We start from the raw sequence: 14,977 nt of genomic DNA, 5'->3' as shown, positions 1-14,977 counted from the left end.
TGTGTGTGTGTGTGTGTGTGTGTATTAGCCTCTGTGGCAAAGGTGTGTAACTGTCAATGGAAGGGGCAGTAACAGTTTGCACAGACAAGCAGTTTTACAAGACTGCAGTCCTGTACTTAAAATGGGGGAAAAAACGTCCTTTGTGAAGGCATCAAACGAAAGTCGAACATGCAGATTTGAAGAACATTGATCATCGAGGAAAGGGGTGTAACAATTCGTCAATCATTTTACACAAATACTACAACCAGAAAAATATGATATGCCCAGACATTTATTTGCAAAGATGCCTTTCTTAAAAAAAAAAAGAAGGAAAAATAGAGGTATCCTTGATTTTACTAAGAAGAATACATGCCCACCCACGCAACAAGGCTTGGAGCTGTGTGCAACATACAAAAAAAAAAAAAAAAAGCAGATTTTGCACAGTAGGGAAAAGGGATTTATCCGTTTCCCCGTGTACGAGGAGATATTGTTGCCTTTGTTCACAGGGGCCCGTGAAGAGCACGTAGCTTTTATTAGAACGGTCAAATATTTGCTGGTCATGTGAGACGGGCAAAATTTATCTCTGTAAATGCTTGTATTTACACGTCCGTATGCTTCCACCTATTCGAAACTCGCCGAAAAATTCACAATCCAAAAAAACGCACATTTTTTTGTAATTGTGCAGAATGGATAATGCGGTGTGTGGCGTTATTTGGAACTTCCCTGTCCAGACAAACCGAAAGGACCTGTATAGGTTTTTTATCAGAGGCAATGTGCCAAACCGTAAGACTTACAGAGCACAAAATAAAACAGGGTTGCAACAATGACCAGAAGCTTCATTAGAAAAACTGTGGGTTTTCTTTTCTTTATCCAGGAAGCTATAATTTAAATATATAATTACATATAAGTAATTGCTTACCTGTGATGTTGAGAGAGACATCAGTCATCGGAGTCAAAACCGAGAGATAGAGAGAGAAAGAGAAGACAGAATAAAGGGGACTAGTGAGTGTTTCATTCAATCGATTGTAAAATACAACTGCAGGATTGGATATAGAAAAGAAACAGGCTAAATATGTTAGCGTCATGTTTTCATCTAGAAAATACATTAATATTTTGTAGCAACAATTATACTTAAAAGATTTTAATGCTTCAAATTAATTTTCAATCAGATCAAATTTATAAAAATTAGTCACAGAAAAACCTGTGTATGTGTGTGTGTGTGTGTGTGTGTGTGTGTGTGTGTGTGTGTGTGTTTTTATGGGAGATTGAGTGAAAATAATTACTTTTCCTTCAATTCACCTATCCATCGTTCCTAGATAAATTGTCTTCCGGTCTACTGCACATATTTACAGCAAACATGTCCTGCTCTTACATAAACTGATTTGCATTTCACACAGATATCCTTTCCAGAACAAACAAATACGGCGGTTGTAGCCAACTCGACGACTCGACCGCAATTGCAAGAATACACGAACGTATTTCCAAATCTGCGACTTAACACGTGATAACCTGTTTAACTATTTAAAAAAAAGTTTTTCCATGATAATAGGATCACAAAACAGAAAAAAAACACCAGAACACAAAGTTCCCTATAGATAATGCTAAAGATTTGGGATGGTATATAGAAACGTCAGTCACATCCTTTCCCTGCTTCATTATATATATTAAACGAGGCATATCCCTCCAGTCCGAGCTTTCATTCATTTTCCTGTCTGAGACGTGCAAACAAAAGGCCCTCTTAGACAAGAGGTACGACCCCAAGGCGGCCTACTGGGTCACCTATTGCTGCCACGCAGTCATCTTTCCCACGCTAACCTCGTGCACTCGTTAACGTTCAGTGCCCCCTGAGGGCATTCGTTTCAGGTGAACTGTTTAATACGGTGTCGTGATTTTGATATGACTTGATACACCCAGTGTAAACATTGTACAATGTGAGTCGAAAATGTGTGCTGTAGACATTACACCGATTTAGGTGCAAACCTTGCGGGTACCTTGTCCAGCTAGCGAGCAATTGTCATGCAAAACGGCCACTTCTGTCATTTTTGTTTGCTTTGAACTCTTTTAATATTTTGAGGTACTTGAGGTCAAAATCAATGTATCAGGAAGTTTCCCTGCGTGCATCAAAGTCTCATGTTAGCGTTTGGCTATTTTAGACCTCACGCTGTCTGTTCTGGTGCAGCTTACGCTCCTCCCTTCTCTCAAAGTGTTTCGGGCAGGACGTCAGCAGATCTTTTCATCCTTCGCAGTGAGGTGCAGTTATCACATAACCCCTGGAAAAGGGTGGGCACCGAGCCCAGCCTCTAATTAAAAGGGACAGTCTGTAAGCAAACGTATTCTCTTAAATGTTTACAGATGGCTCTGTGATCAGAGGTGACTGCTTGTTGTGTCTCAGACTTGGCTGGGTGGCACCGTCTATTGTGCATGATTGAAGAACTTTTTCATATGTCAGGGTTAAAACATCGACCAACAAAAAGTTACAGAAAGAAAAATCCCACAAATCTGGGTCCAAACAATTTCGAGAAATAATTTTCAAGTCGTTTGAAAGTGTTTATGCGCTTAAAATAAATCAACAATAATTTTTTTTGTGAGTGTTATAAGGGTCTTTCTCGCATTCCTTCATAACTCTGATTGAGGTCACAAAAACAAATTTATAGAGTCATGCTCAGTGAGGAAGTTGATTAAACCACTCTGACCAACCGCTTTTGTTGGTCATGTAAACTATTCTTCGATTCAGCTAAAACAAGTGATCGCTTGCCTCTTTCCCGGCTGCGGAGACGTCCTTTGGTGAAAATAACATGGACGACAGGAGCGTCTGAAGTCCGAAACCCTCTTGGCCGTATTAAAAATCATATTTCGCATTCTTGTTTTAAGTCTTGTTCTTGTTTTTTTCTGCTAATGCGAAACAAGACCGACCTGAAGAATTCATGAGGATGTCCCATTGACAAGCTCTCGGGTTTCGCAGAAATTTTAAGTAATCTCCGTCATCAATCTGGGATGCTTGAATACCACAACTAATGTAGCATTGCAATTATTTCCAAACATAATAGAAGAGAACAATTCGGCGGCCCCTCCTGCTCTGGCTCCTCGTGACCTTTTCTTGCATCTGCTCCCGTTTGCAAAAGGTACCCTGACAGAAGGGAAGGCTGAAATTCCTTGTCAGTTGTATCTGGCTTGGGATAATAAAGTTAGAATGAATTTTAGACCTGGTTGCCTTTTGTAGTCACGTCCAAATGCTGCTCTCTTTGGAAAACAAGTCAATCACTGGGCCAGAGTAATCTCGTTACCTGTGAAATGCATGCATGCCAGCTCCATTTGCAGGGCACTTGTGAATCAGAGACTTAACTCTGACAATAACAAGCTAGGTGACAAATACAGCTGCAAATACCTCATTAGATCATTCTGCTCAGCTGCTTCAGAGTTTCTTGACATCCTAAACAATTTTTTATGATCCACTAATTGCTCCAAGTACAAAAAAAGGGGCTTTGTGTTCAAATTCATTCAGAAGTTTCGATGACTGTCAGGATGCTGGTTGAGAAGCGAGTACGTAGGACACCTTATTAGAAAACTCTACATCTGCGTGGAGCAATCTGTCTCACGGGAGCCCACGACATTCTGAAGCACCTTGTCAGATGCCGCCTGACCCGCTTGCTCTGTGCGGCGCCCCCCGGGGAAGAGAAGAAAGAAGAACGAAACAATGACGGAAAAGGGTTGTGTGCAGCCAAGAGGAGAAATGAGGAGAAGGAGGGGTGTGTGTGGCAGAGACAGAGAAAAAGAATGGGAACGCTTCGACACTAAGCCTACCGTTCCACCGTTTCCTCCCCCTCCACACACACACACACACACACACACACACACACACACACACACACACACACACACACACACACACAGACCATTGTACACCCGGGGGCTTTGCAGATAAATGGCCGCATGTTAACCACATTTGACGTGCTGCACAAAAGGGGACACCGCGGGTCCCATGACGCAACCTGCAACAACTAAACCCCCCCCCAAACTTCCTTCACTTTTACCTCCTCCTGCCCTACCCATCCTGAACAAGAGAGAAAAAAAAAAGACATTAGGTACACAGATTGGCTGAAGCTAGGACGTCAAGTGCAAAAAGAGGCACAACAATTTGTCGCTTGGGCTGTATGGGTTCTTTAGCTTTATGCCTGGCTGGACTTTCTGACCTAACGCCGAGTTGACAGGTCCCAAAACAGATATAGTTTTGTAATGAATCACAGGATCTGTATGAGTTTGGCTTTTTTCCCCCCTTTCTTTCTTCCGTGTTTATACAGCTGGTTTCTCAGGACAAACCAACAATTAATAAACAAACTCACAAAAAAGAAAAACCTTTTCCAGTTGTAAAAACTAACAACAGATGATCCCTGACAAGCTTCATTGTAACTTTTACACAAATATAAATGTTCTGTCACTCTTGATCACATTTACTAAAAGAACATGGAGGAACAAAAATATCACTGCCCTGACTTAACTCACTATGTACCATAGAGCTACCTGCAAAAAAATGTTACATTCTGCAAGTGTTTTGGGGATATCAGTCAGCCTCTACAAGGCTAACCGTGTAGCCTTCTTCCATTGGAGCCCATTCAGGTACAAAACGTGACCTCTGTAACACCAGAGCATGGGAGCCAGGCACCACCCTCTCCCCTGCACCCACTTGCTTAGCCAGCGAGCCAAAAAAATAACAGTGGGACTTGCTTCACAGCGCCAGCACTAACCTTTTCAGCCCCATCACGTCTTTGATGCCTGACGGCCTGTACAAAAGCACCTGCTCTATCCCTGGAGAGCTCCTCTGGCCCCCCCCTGCTCCAACCCCTGCTGACCTCACTGGCATTCCATGCCTTTGGGGGGCCCTTCCCATGACTACCTCTCTCCCTCAGCTGCCTCCGAAGCCTCCCACGGCTCAGTCCTCCACGTACCCCCCCTCTTTGCCCCATAATCCCATAGTAAACACCTCGGCAGATCTGGGGCGGCATGAGGATGCACGAGACTTCTCAGCAAGCTCTGGAGAAAGGTGCTGAGCTGATAGGACCCTGATGCGTGGGAACAAGGGAGGAGGGCTACAGGCAGAACACCTCATTGAGATGCAAGGGGGTCACTGGCAGCCTGAAAACCTCATAAAGTGACAAAGGCCTCCACAGGTTGATGTGGAGTCGAAGGAAAAGTCTTGAGCTAGATCAAACGCTTTAGATAAATGCTTATATAAACTATATATATATATATATATATATATATATATATATATATATATATATATATATATATATATATATATATATATATATATATATATATATATATTATTATTAAGATCATGCAGTCTAATGGACAAAAATGAACTTCTTAACAGAAAAAGATAAATGCATGTTTTAAAGAAATAATAAAGTTTCTTTCCTTCTAAAATAAAACTGCATCATCATTCGACCAAACTTGTTTCTTAGTCGGTGTGGTTCTTATGTGCATGTTTGAATGTGAGAAGGAGTAAGGCCGAAAGAGAGCGAAAAAGAGAGGGAGAGAGCAAAAGAGAGAGGGTGAGAGAGAGAGAGAGAGAGAGAGAGAGAAAGAGTGTAAGAGTGAAAAAGATATATGCATGCAAGTGGGTGGACAGCTGTGTTCTTTTCAGATAAACTTACAATTAGAGACGGGTTTCCCCTCTCTCCTCTTTAAGCCACTACTGGCATAATATGACAAGAGGCATCTCCATTACAACACATATTCCATTCACGTCGAAGGCCACAATGTGATTAGTGCCTAATGCCCATGTGAAATGTGCAGATTAAAACCGCATGATACCCCTCGAATGCACATGCACCTGCACAAAATACAGAAGTCGCCCCGCTTAAATCCCAACACTCCCAGCAAATATAAGCATTAATACTTATTACCAAGTCAATACGATGTAGCTTTACACTTATTTTACATAAAAAGAGTTTGGTCAGTGGGTGGAATCCATAAGCAATGCCTATTATTAATCGCGCTGGCCTGAATCTACCCCTTCTTGCAGTTTTGGTTTAAGACACCTTTAGCCCTTCCTTATCCTGCCCTAATATCCTCACTACCCTCCTTCTGTTTCCTCCTTCTTCTCCTCCTCCTCACCGCTCAGTCTGCCCAGTCGCAACTGGAAGATAGCGCGCTAATTGCAGGCATGCCAGGCTAGCACCATAATAAAGCTGAGTGGGGTGGGTTGGTTGGTAGGATGGGTGGGGGAGACATTAAGCGTGGCTTGCTCATTTGTGGGGACGGCTGAGGAAGGTGCCACACATGAATATTTCATTAGCTTTAATTGCTGAGGAACACTTTCTTTATGGCAGTCTCGCCGAAGAGGCCGCCAGCGGTAATAACGAGGCTCGGCCTATTGTAAAACTTGAAAAGCTGATGGCATCAAGACCTGTGATTTTGCCTGCCTGAAAAGGTAGATTCACATATGCCATCTGGATCCATGGCACACATGGCAATTCCGCCCCACTCCTGCTTAGCAGTTAAAGGAGAATAAAGAGCGCCTAACATTTTCTGTGGCTGCAGTTTGCTCTGGGCTATTCTTCCACCTTAAAATAGGATTACACCTTTAGTTTGTTACAAAATGATCCCAGAACCTTGCATGACATTCACATCTCAGACAATCCATTGACCCTCCCGTGCCTTCGAGACGTTCCGCAACAGTGTCAAATTCCATATTAAAGCTCGGGTTTCAGTTGGGCTTAATTTAAGTGCGGCGGCAAACGTGAAGCTTTGCACAAGTTGAAGGAAACTCAGCCTGCACTCTCGTCTTCAACCGAGCTACTGTATTATAGCTTTGACATGGCTGTCAGATCCAATCCTCCTGAGCTGTAGTGCTTACACTAAGGAAGGGGATCATTTAGCTCAGGAATGTAAAGCACAGGACATCCTCCCTGATAAGAGTCAGGCATGCTTTGCCTGAGGTTGTGGGCCAAGAGTTATCGACTCAGAAGGCAGAGAGTCAGCACTACGCACAGGCCCTGGCTTCCTTGATCAGAGAACCTCCTCATTATTTTAATTGCTAGACCTATAACCCAAAAAAATAGTGCCCTGTAATCTCTTCATCTAAGCACCCTGTTGGTGGGCAATTTTCTGAAACTGCAAGGAGCAACATGAGCAGGGGGAAAAAAAACAAAGATGACACCCGAGCTTGGTAATGAATCAAAAATGTTTGTTAATCAGAAGGTTCGGTTGACTCTTCTGCAGGAGCAAAGCTTGATGGTAAGTTTGTCCATCAGAGAGCAGCCAGGAATTAATACTGTCTCTATGACTAATGTGGCTCCCTTGTGTGTAATGTCTGCCATTTGTCAGGTTTATACCAGAAGAGCCATGCCTATATTTTTTTCACACTCCTCATATCGTACAAGGAAAAGCCATCACAACCCACACGGCGTAACCTAAAAGATGGGCAAATCCAGTCCACGCTCTCTGTGTTTCTGGGGCTGAAGATGAAAGAGCCCGTTGCACTCTGTAATCTCCGCAAGCAGCGTGTTCCAATTACTTATCCACACTATCACAAGGCTGTATCTGCACATTTTCTGCAGCTGCATGAAGGAAAACATGGGAACACAGGTGACTGGCCAGCACGGGGACGCAACGGCAGGCTTCTAGGCCGTGATATAGATCTGGCACTAGATGGGGAGCGCTGTTATCAGTGCTGGCTTTAAGAGGCACTCACCCATGCATGAGAGGTCTGGACCCGCAGATGTCATGACACCTTAATCCACCGATCCGTTATTGATTGTTCCATGTGGCGGCAACCTTGCCGGAGGTGTTCCACTAATCAAACGGAAGTGCGCGCTGGGAAAGAACATCTGAGCGAGTAGACTAATATAAATCCATACCTTGGATAGTCATGAATTCTACTCAGAAAATAAGATCTAATAGTATAAAAGGCATAAAAATAACTCTTTGATTATTCCCTGGAAGGGGATCAGAAAGGCAGTGTTCCATTTTAAGAGCTTCATTTCTCCATCCAAGTTTTACTTTAACCCCCCCAAACACACACACACACACACATCACTTTATTCCTATTCATTATCACCAGGGCTGTTGTTTCTGCAGCCCATAGTGACATACCTCATTATTGACCTTGGTAAATCCTCGCTGTTTAGGCTAACGGCAGTGCGGCGCCACAAAATGTCACGCCGCTACACTGTACTCGCTCATGAAGAAAATGTGCACATGGTTACACACAGGGAGGGAGAGAGGGCAGAGAAAGCTCAAAACAAACCCCTGTCATTCACCTTGAACCACGCGTACCAACCATCAACAACAGAACACCTCAAACCAAACAGCTGATAACGGCAAAGCAGGCACCAAAAAAGCGATTTAAATATTACAGTCAGCATTGACTAGACACAGAGAGAGAAAGAGAAAGTGGGTGTTTAGGTCCAAGCGCATCACACCGAACACAGGAGCGGTCTTTGTCCACATAGAAACAAATGCTTCTCCATTTGCAGCTGTATCATCTCAAAGGGAGTGGGAGGGCAAGAGAGCCAGGGATTTGGGGTCAGATCACAACTGTAAATTGCTCATTCTGGTTAGTCACAAGTGACACAGGACTAACGGGGCCTTGGGTAGCGTTCTCCTGTCCCTCTTAGCTAGTGACAGATGTTATGAGGACAGAGTAGGATAAAGCTCTCTCCCTCTCTGTCTTTGCACCAACTCTAAGGGGGATGGGTTTGAAAAAGCTTAACTTAGAAACTACACATCCTATGTAAAGTGTTATGCACAGGTTTTCTCAATCCATTTCTAAGCACACTAATCTCTCAGGCCAGGAAGCAACTCCTGGGGTGTAAAAAAAATAAAAATAGGGCGCATCTCTTTTGCAAATATAGGTTCCCTTGCTGTTGAGAGATAGCCAGTTACTTTAGCTTTAACCAGGCTCCCTAGGCCACCGCGCTGCTTAATGCGATAATGCGGACTCCTGGTTCAGCTTTAGGCCTCCTGCACCCCAGCAAACAAAGGGCTCCCTCTTTCCAAACTGAGCCCCGTCCCCTCCCCAGTTGTCCATAGGTGTTTGCTGAAGTAAATCGGCCTAAATCCCGCACAGCTTGGCCCAGCTGAAAAGGGGAGGGAGGGGGGATCTGAATGAAGGTGTACAGATAATCTCCTTTTCTTTACAACAACAACAGAAAAAAAAGTTGAAGGGATCGAAGGGGGGGGCGAAACAGATAAAATTAGGAATTCATATTACATGGTTGATTTAAGTGCTCCCGCATCCTCGCATTTTTCTTTCCCTCTGTCGATTTGCATTTGTGATCCCTGACCTATTGAGGTGCAAGGGGGAAAGGCAAGTGAAAAGCTGGCACAATAAGCAATGTCTCGTCAGTCAGAGACAAGGCGCAGGCTTTTAGCCTCTGACAGGACATTCTGTCCTTTTCACTAAAAGAGATGTGGCTAAAGAAAGTCAGTCACTTGAGTGACATCTATCTGGCAGACTCTTAGACATGCAGAAATGTTCAAGGAGGCAGCTGGTATTGAATACTCCTGAACATACACCTTAAACCTAACAGAGGCAGCGTGGAACAAGCAGGACCTGGAAGTAGGAAAATGAAATCGGGATACCTGTGAAAAATCCATCAAGCAATCTGTTGCTTTCTTTACGTCTTTCTATGATGTAAAATTTCTTGTTCTGTCTCTCTTAATAGCTCAGGCGTACAGTAACACTATCTGCGGCATTAGTAAAACAGCCCCGTCTCCAGGGTTGAGGCGACGGTCTATTGTGAGCCGTGTAACCAGGGGAAGTTTAACAATCGTGTAAAGACACCAAAGTTATGTCACTCTCTACCTCTCCACCTCCTGCTCTTCTCTTTGCCAGGCATAATTTCTACTTTTCTGCCTCTTTCCTCTCGCTTTCTCTACTCTCTCTCTCTCATGCGCTGTCTTTTCATCTCAGGCTTTGGGATGCTGAAAGCAAGAGAGTGGCCTAGCAGCAGTGAAAGGGCTGAATTGTGATTAAGAAGGAGGAGAGGAGCTCCTTTTCTTTGTTCTACCCTCGGGGGTGTTTACTGAGGGGGAGTGTGGCGGAGGAGGGAGAGTGGGAGCGAGGGAAAGGGAGAAAAAGGGATAGAGACTTGGTTGGGGGGTGGCTGAAACATGGCAGAGCAGATATGAAAGGCATTCAGGTCAGGGCGGATGGGAGCAGAAGTGGTGACAGTAACGGTGACGACATGCATGTGTGTGTGAGTGTGGGTGGGTTGGTGTGTGTGTGTATGGGTAAATATGAGTGGGGGATGACTCGGGTAAAAGTTGTGTTATCGAAAATGTTGTCTCGATTTCCAAGCTTTTGTCCACACTATGCCACTAAGAGAAAGCGTTCATTTCAGGGACCGAGTGAAAGGTGTCTCACGCAGCTGCCAGCACAATGGCCTGGTTGTGCGAAGGGACGGTACACTGGGCACCCTGGCACTGCCGATTATAAAAGCATGCCAATGAGATGCCCAGATGACAAGCCATTGTCTTTGCTCTTTGTCTTTGTGAACCTGCTAACCTTGAAACGGTCTCAAATCAAACACCGGACAGTGTTTCCTTTCAAACTATTTAATCTGAACAGTGCGACTCAATTAGAGAGCAAAGGGATAAAACAATAAAACAGCCAAATTGTTTTACAATTTCTTAATCAAAGAAAATGTTTAAAAAAGCATTTCTTAGAGACGACGGAGAAAAATCCGTTCGAATAAATTTCAGTTTCGAATAAATTTGTTAAAGCAGGGATAAGCATGTATTGCTGACAGTTTTGTCCGAAACAGCTGAACGCTATGCCTTTACATGCACATGGATTAAGTTACACACTCGGGCACTAAACTGCCCTCCCATTGGGCACCACAAAACAAGGAGGTGTGTCCAGAATTGCAGACACACGTCGGAGAGCAAAGTCCGAAACCATAATAATTATACTGCAATTATAATATTATAAATAGTACAACGTATCGTATTACAGTATCATAACGGTACACAAAACAGTATAATAATCATCAAATTTATATACACATTTATTTATATATTTATATATTTACATATATATGACTATTTTTACAGTTTCTTGTACTACTTTATAATTGTATGTTTAACAAAGACCTATTCAAAAACTTGAAATAGACTTATTATTATTATGATGATGATGATGATTATAAAAATTATTATTAAAAAAAATACAAAAAAACACCATCAGCACTCAGGAACTTCTCACTGAGATGCATCACAATTCAACACGATTTTTGTCATGCACGATCACATCAGTAGGACACATCACCGAGCCAAAACAAGCACATGGCTGATTACTCCTGTCGTCTCCGAGCCCTTCATCACCCTCTACGTTGAGCCCAGTTACACTATTTCACACCACTGACTTGGTCACAAAAAAGAAACAAGCCTGAAGCTGTATTTACGTTTGGCATTGATTTTTTTTATTTCCCTTCTTCTTTTCCTACCAAGTAATCAATGCACTGCGTTTAATAACTGGATCGTAAACGTGTTCAGAAATGGTTCAGGTGACACACTTTCAGTCTTTTCTTCCTCTCTTTTTTTTCTCTTTAATGTTGGTTAATGATTGCAGTGTTAAACACTAACAAACACCCAGGCCCATGTGCACACTGAACTGCTCTGAAAGTAACGGGTATTGATGTAATGTTGAAATCACATGATTCTTATTTTTATTTTGGTTTCACTGTGAGTCTGTATCGTTTTTTCGTTTTACTTCACACACACACACACACACACACACACACACACACACACACACACACACACACACACACACACACACACACACACACACACACACTTCTTCATTCATAATCGGTTAGAGAACTAAGAAGAGAATGCATGAAAACTTTTCTCCAAAATATGTTCCTACAAGTATTTAACATCACCCGAAAAATAAGACGAATTATTAAAAATAATAACACAATAATATTAAACTCGTGATCCAGTGCGCACGCTCGTCCCTGTCTCTCGGGAGCGCGCACTCAGATAACGGTTTTGTGCTCATGGGATAAGCAGGACCGCTACTCAGCTTCCCTGTTTCACGGACTAAACTTCTCAACTTCCACACACACACACACACACACACACACGAACGCGCTCGGCGTGTGTCAGTAAACCATCATATCCATGAGCTCTCCACAAGTCCATCATCACCTTTCTAAACACTTTTTTTAATTGATAACTCAGGTACGATCTAGGCTCACACACTCTCACACACCCTCAAACACACTCCAACTTGTCCCCCCCATCGCAAGCACGGGTCCCTGAAGTTCTCACACTGGGGTGTAAAAGCGGTTCGGTTCCTTACCGTTCTTCCTCCTTGGGTTGGCTTGTTTTCGCCTCTTGCAGCGCGGCCCCTCCGCCATGATCTCCGGCTTCATTGATAAGAGACTCTCAGGAACTCCATCCAGGATCTAAACCACACCAAGAAAACACAACGACGCCAACAGTTTGGATTCACTTGCTTTGTTCTTCTGATTGTTCTTCTGAATTTGTTTTGTCTTTCTTCTAGTTTACAGGACTGGTTATATCTAATGTCCGCGACGCGCAGAGACAGAAGATATGGATGTCCAAAAAAAGGACCTAATACATTTTTTTTTGTTTTGGTGGAAAGTCCCAAAATGAAGTTTCGCTGCGCGCGGAGAGAAGCGCCGTCCGTCGCCTGATCTTTTTTTGAAGTGTCTGATCGGACAGCAGAAGGAGAGAGAGAGAGAGAGAGAGAGAGAGAGAGAGAGAGGAGGCGGAGAAGTGGGGGACAGGCACAAAAAAAGGGGAGACACATACACACATACATAACACACCTTCTTTACAAGTTTTCACCCAACACACATCCACCACTTCTTGATGAAAAAGAAAAAGTTTAGATGGTCAGAATAGTGACAGAGATGACAACAAATAAAGGGGAAGACACTGAAAGAAAAAGAAAGAAAGAAAGAATTGCGCATCAGGTTTGATGTTTTATGCGGAAAGAATGTGAACACGAGCGCTGTGCGTTTCTCTTCAATTTAAGGGAATTTAAGTTTTTTGTTGCTTTTAGGAGTAAATATAAATAGTTGGATGGACAGATTATATAAATAGTAAAAAAAAAAAAAGACTGAGACTGAAGAGAAGCGTATTTCTTTTTTGTTGTTTTTGTTTCATCAAAACGCAGCAATTTGTTTTTCAGGAATGATGGAGGAGATAAAGATAATAAGCTTTTTGACTTCATAGCTTTTGGACCTGTTGTTAGTTTTACAGCTCAAAGTCTCACACACACACACACATACACACACACACACACACACACACACACACACACACACACACGCACACACACACACAACTGCGCATTGACGCCCAGTAGAGAGAGTCTAGTTACAATAATAATAATAATAATAATAATAATAATAATAATAATAATAATAATAATAATAATAATAATAAAGTATTAAAAGTATTAATAGTCTGATAAAATATGAACCATTTTCGTTTCCTTTTCGTTACAAATAATCAACTGGTATTTTTGCATATATCACACACTACACTCACATGTACTTGCGCGCACGCACACACGTACATACACCCCCCCCAAACACACACACACACACACACACACACACACACGGGGAAAAATTAAGAATAGTCAGTTTTGGGGGAAAATGCACAATACAATTACATTAAAATGATAATAGTAATAATTACTGTTATTATTATAGGATTTATTATAATATTAATATTAATAATAATTTTTATTATTATTAATATATCAATTATAATAAAACTAATATAAATTCAGCGGAACCCGGGTGAAGTCCACTATATGGACCGATGTCCCGGGGAAGACAAGCGCGTTCCCGAGCGCGCCGGTGTCCAGAGTTCGCAGCCGCGCAGACTCTCATTACGCGCTCCTGTTCCCCCCCTCCTTCTCCTCTCTCCCTTTCTCTCTATCGCTCTTTCTCTCTCTCTCTCTCACCTGAGCAGGTGAGTGGACGATGCCAAGGTCTCTCATCCCCGGGGAGGGTGAGGGAGGAAAAAAGAGCAACCACAACAAACCCAAACTCAACCGGGGCGCACATGCGCCATCTACAAGGGCCTGATTAGATACCAAAGAAGCAAACCCAAACCTACCGGAATGTCTTACGGAATCCTCCTGAACCGGGCTGGATGGGAGGAAGGAAGGAAGGAAGGAAGGAATGAAGGAAGGAAGGAAAGAAAGTAAAAAAAACGTTTGGAGAATGAAGACGAGGGTCGGACGCAGCCAGAAGCGCATGTAGCGTTCCACTTCACGGGAGGGACCGTTATTCCAGATGGACAGGTTAGGAGTTAAGATCTGGAGGAGTTGACGTGATGTTACGCCTCTTCTTGATATTTCTCCTTTCTCTCTCTCTCTCTCTCTCTCTCTCTCTGACACTCTTTTTTTTTTTTTGCACTTTATTTGCGCTACACCGAGGCGCGCCACACGCCACCTATCTTTACGCGGAGGAATGTAATAAAGAGAAGAAGGGAGTGATGGAGGTCGTTTTTTTCCAGGAATAAGTTTGGGAATGGGGTGGGTTGTGGGGGGGGGGGGAATACTTTCCAAAGCTTTCACCTGGCCTTGGCGTTGACAGGTAGTGTACCTGTAGTGGCGCATGCGCAGTTGAAACCTCCGCTCCTGTATATTATTATTATTATTATTATTATTATTATTATTATTATTATTATTATGACATGTTTTTTTTATTTGGGTAGAAACCTGATCGAATACACGAGCTGTTTCATTAAGAGTCCTTACTGTACAGTTTTCTTGTATTTAATCCACTGTGCCATCCTGCTATTTTTATCTTTACTTCCAACACACACACACACACACACACACACACACACACGCGTTACTCCCTCCTCCGTTATTATAAACGCGTCTCTGGTTGGGAGAAAAGCCTGTTTCTTCTCTTGGGAGTTCGGATACTAATTGACCAATAAAATGCCAGAATGGTTTTATGTTCTTGTTGCAGACAAATAAGAGTTT

General features: G+C 42.9%; 1 protein-coding gene across 5 annotated transcripts in view; it reads right to left on the bottom strand.

Annotated features, from left to right (window-relative positions):
• zeb2a (zinc finger E-box binding homeobox 2a) overlaps nt 1-14,452 on the bottom strand; it is a 45,417-nt gene extending 30,965 nt beyond the window's left edge. The window contains exons 1-2 of one of the 5 annotated variants that reach the window (XM_083537287.1): nt 14,098-14,452; nt 12,299-12,404 (exon numbers count right to left, since the gene is read on the bottom strand). In XM_083537287.1, the coding sequence (XP_083393413.1) occupies nt 12,299-12,371 (73 nt within the window). In that variant the 5' untranslated portion in view covers nt 12,372-12,404; nt 14,098-14,452. Of the gene's footprint in view, nt 1-12,298; nt 12,405-12,791; nt 12,839-13,942 lie in introns of those variants that run through there. The other 4 variants (XM_083537286.1, XM_083537284.1, XM_083537285.1 and 1 more) reach the window with 4 other exon arrangements.
• Nucleotides 14,453-14,977: the final 525 nt, after the last annotated feature.

This window comes from Silurus aristotelis (genome assembly GCF_946808225.1).
Source record: "Silurus aristotelis genome assembly, chromosome: 3".
Classification (NCBI taxonomy): domain Eukaryota; kingdom Metazoa; phylum Chordata; class Actinopteri; order Siluriformes; family Siluridae; genus Silurus; species Silurus aristotelis.
Note: the sequence above shows the minus strand (reverse complement) of the source record. Positions and strands in the feature narration are given on the sequence as shown.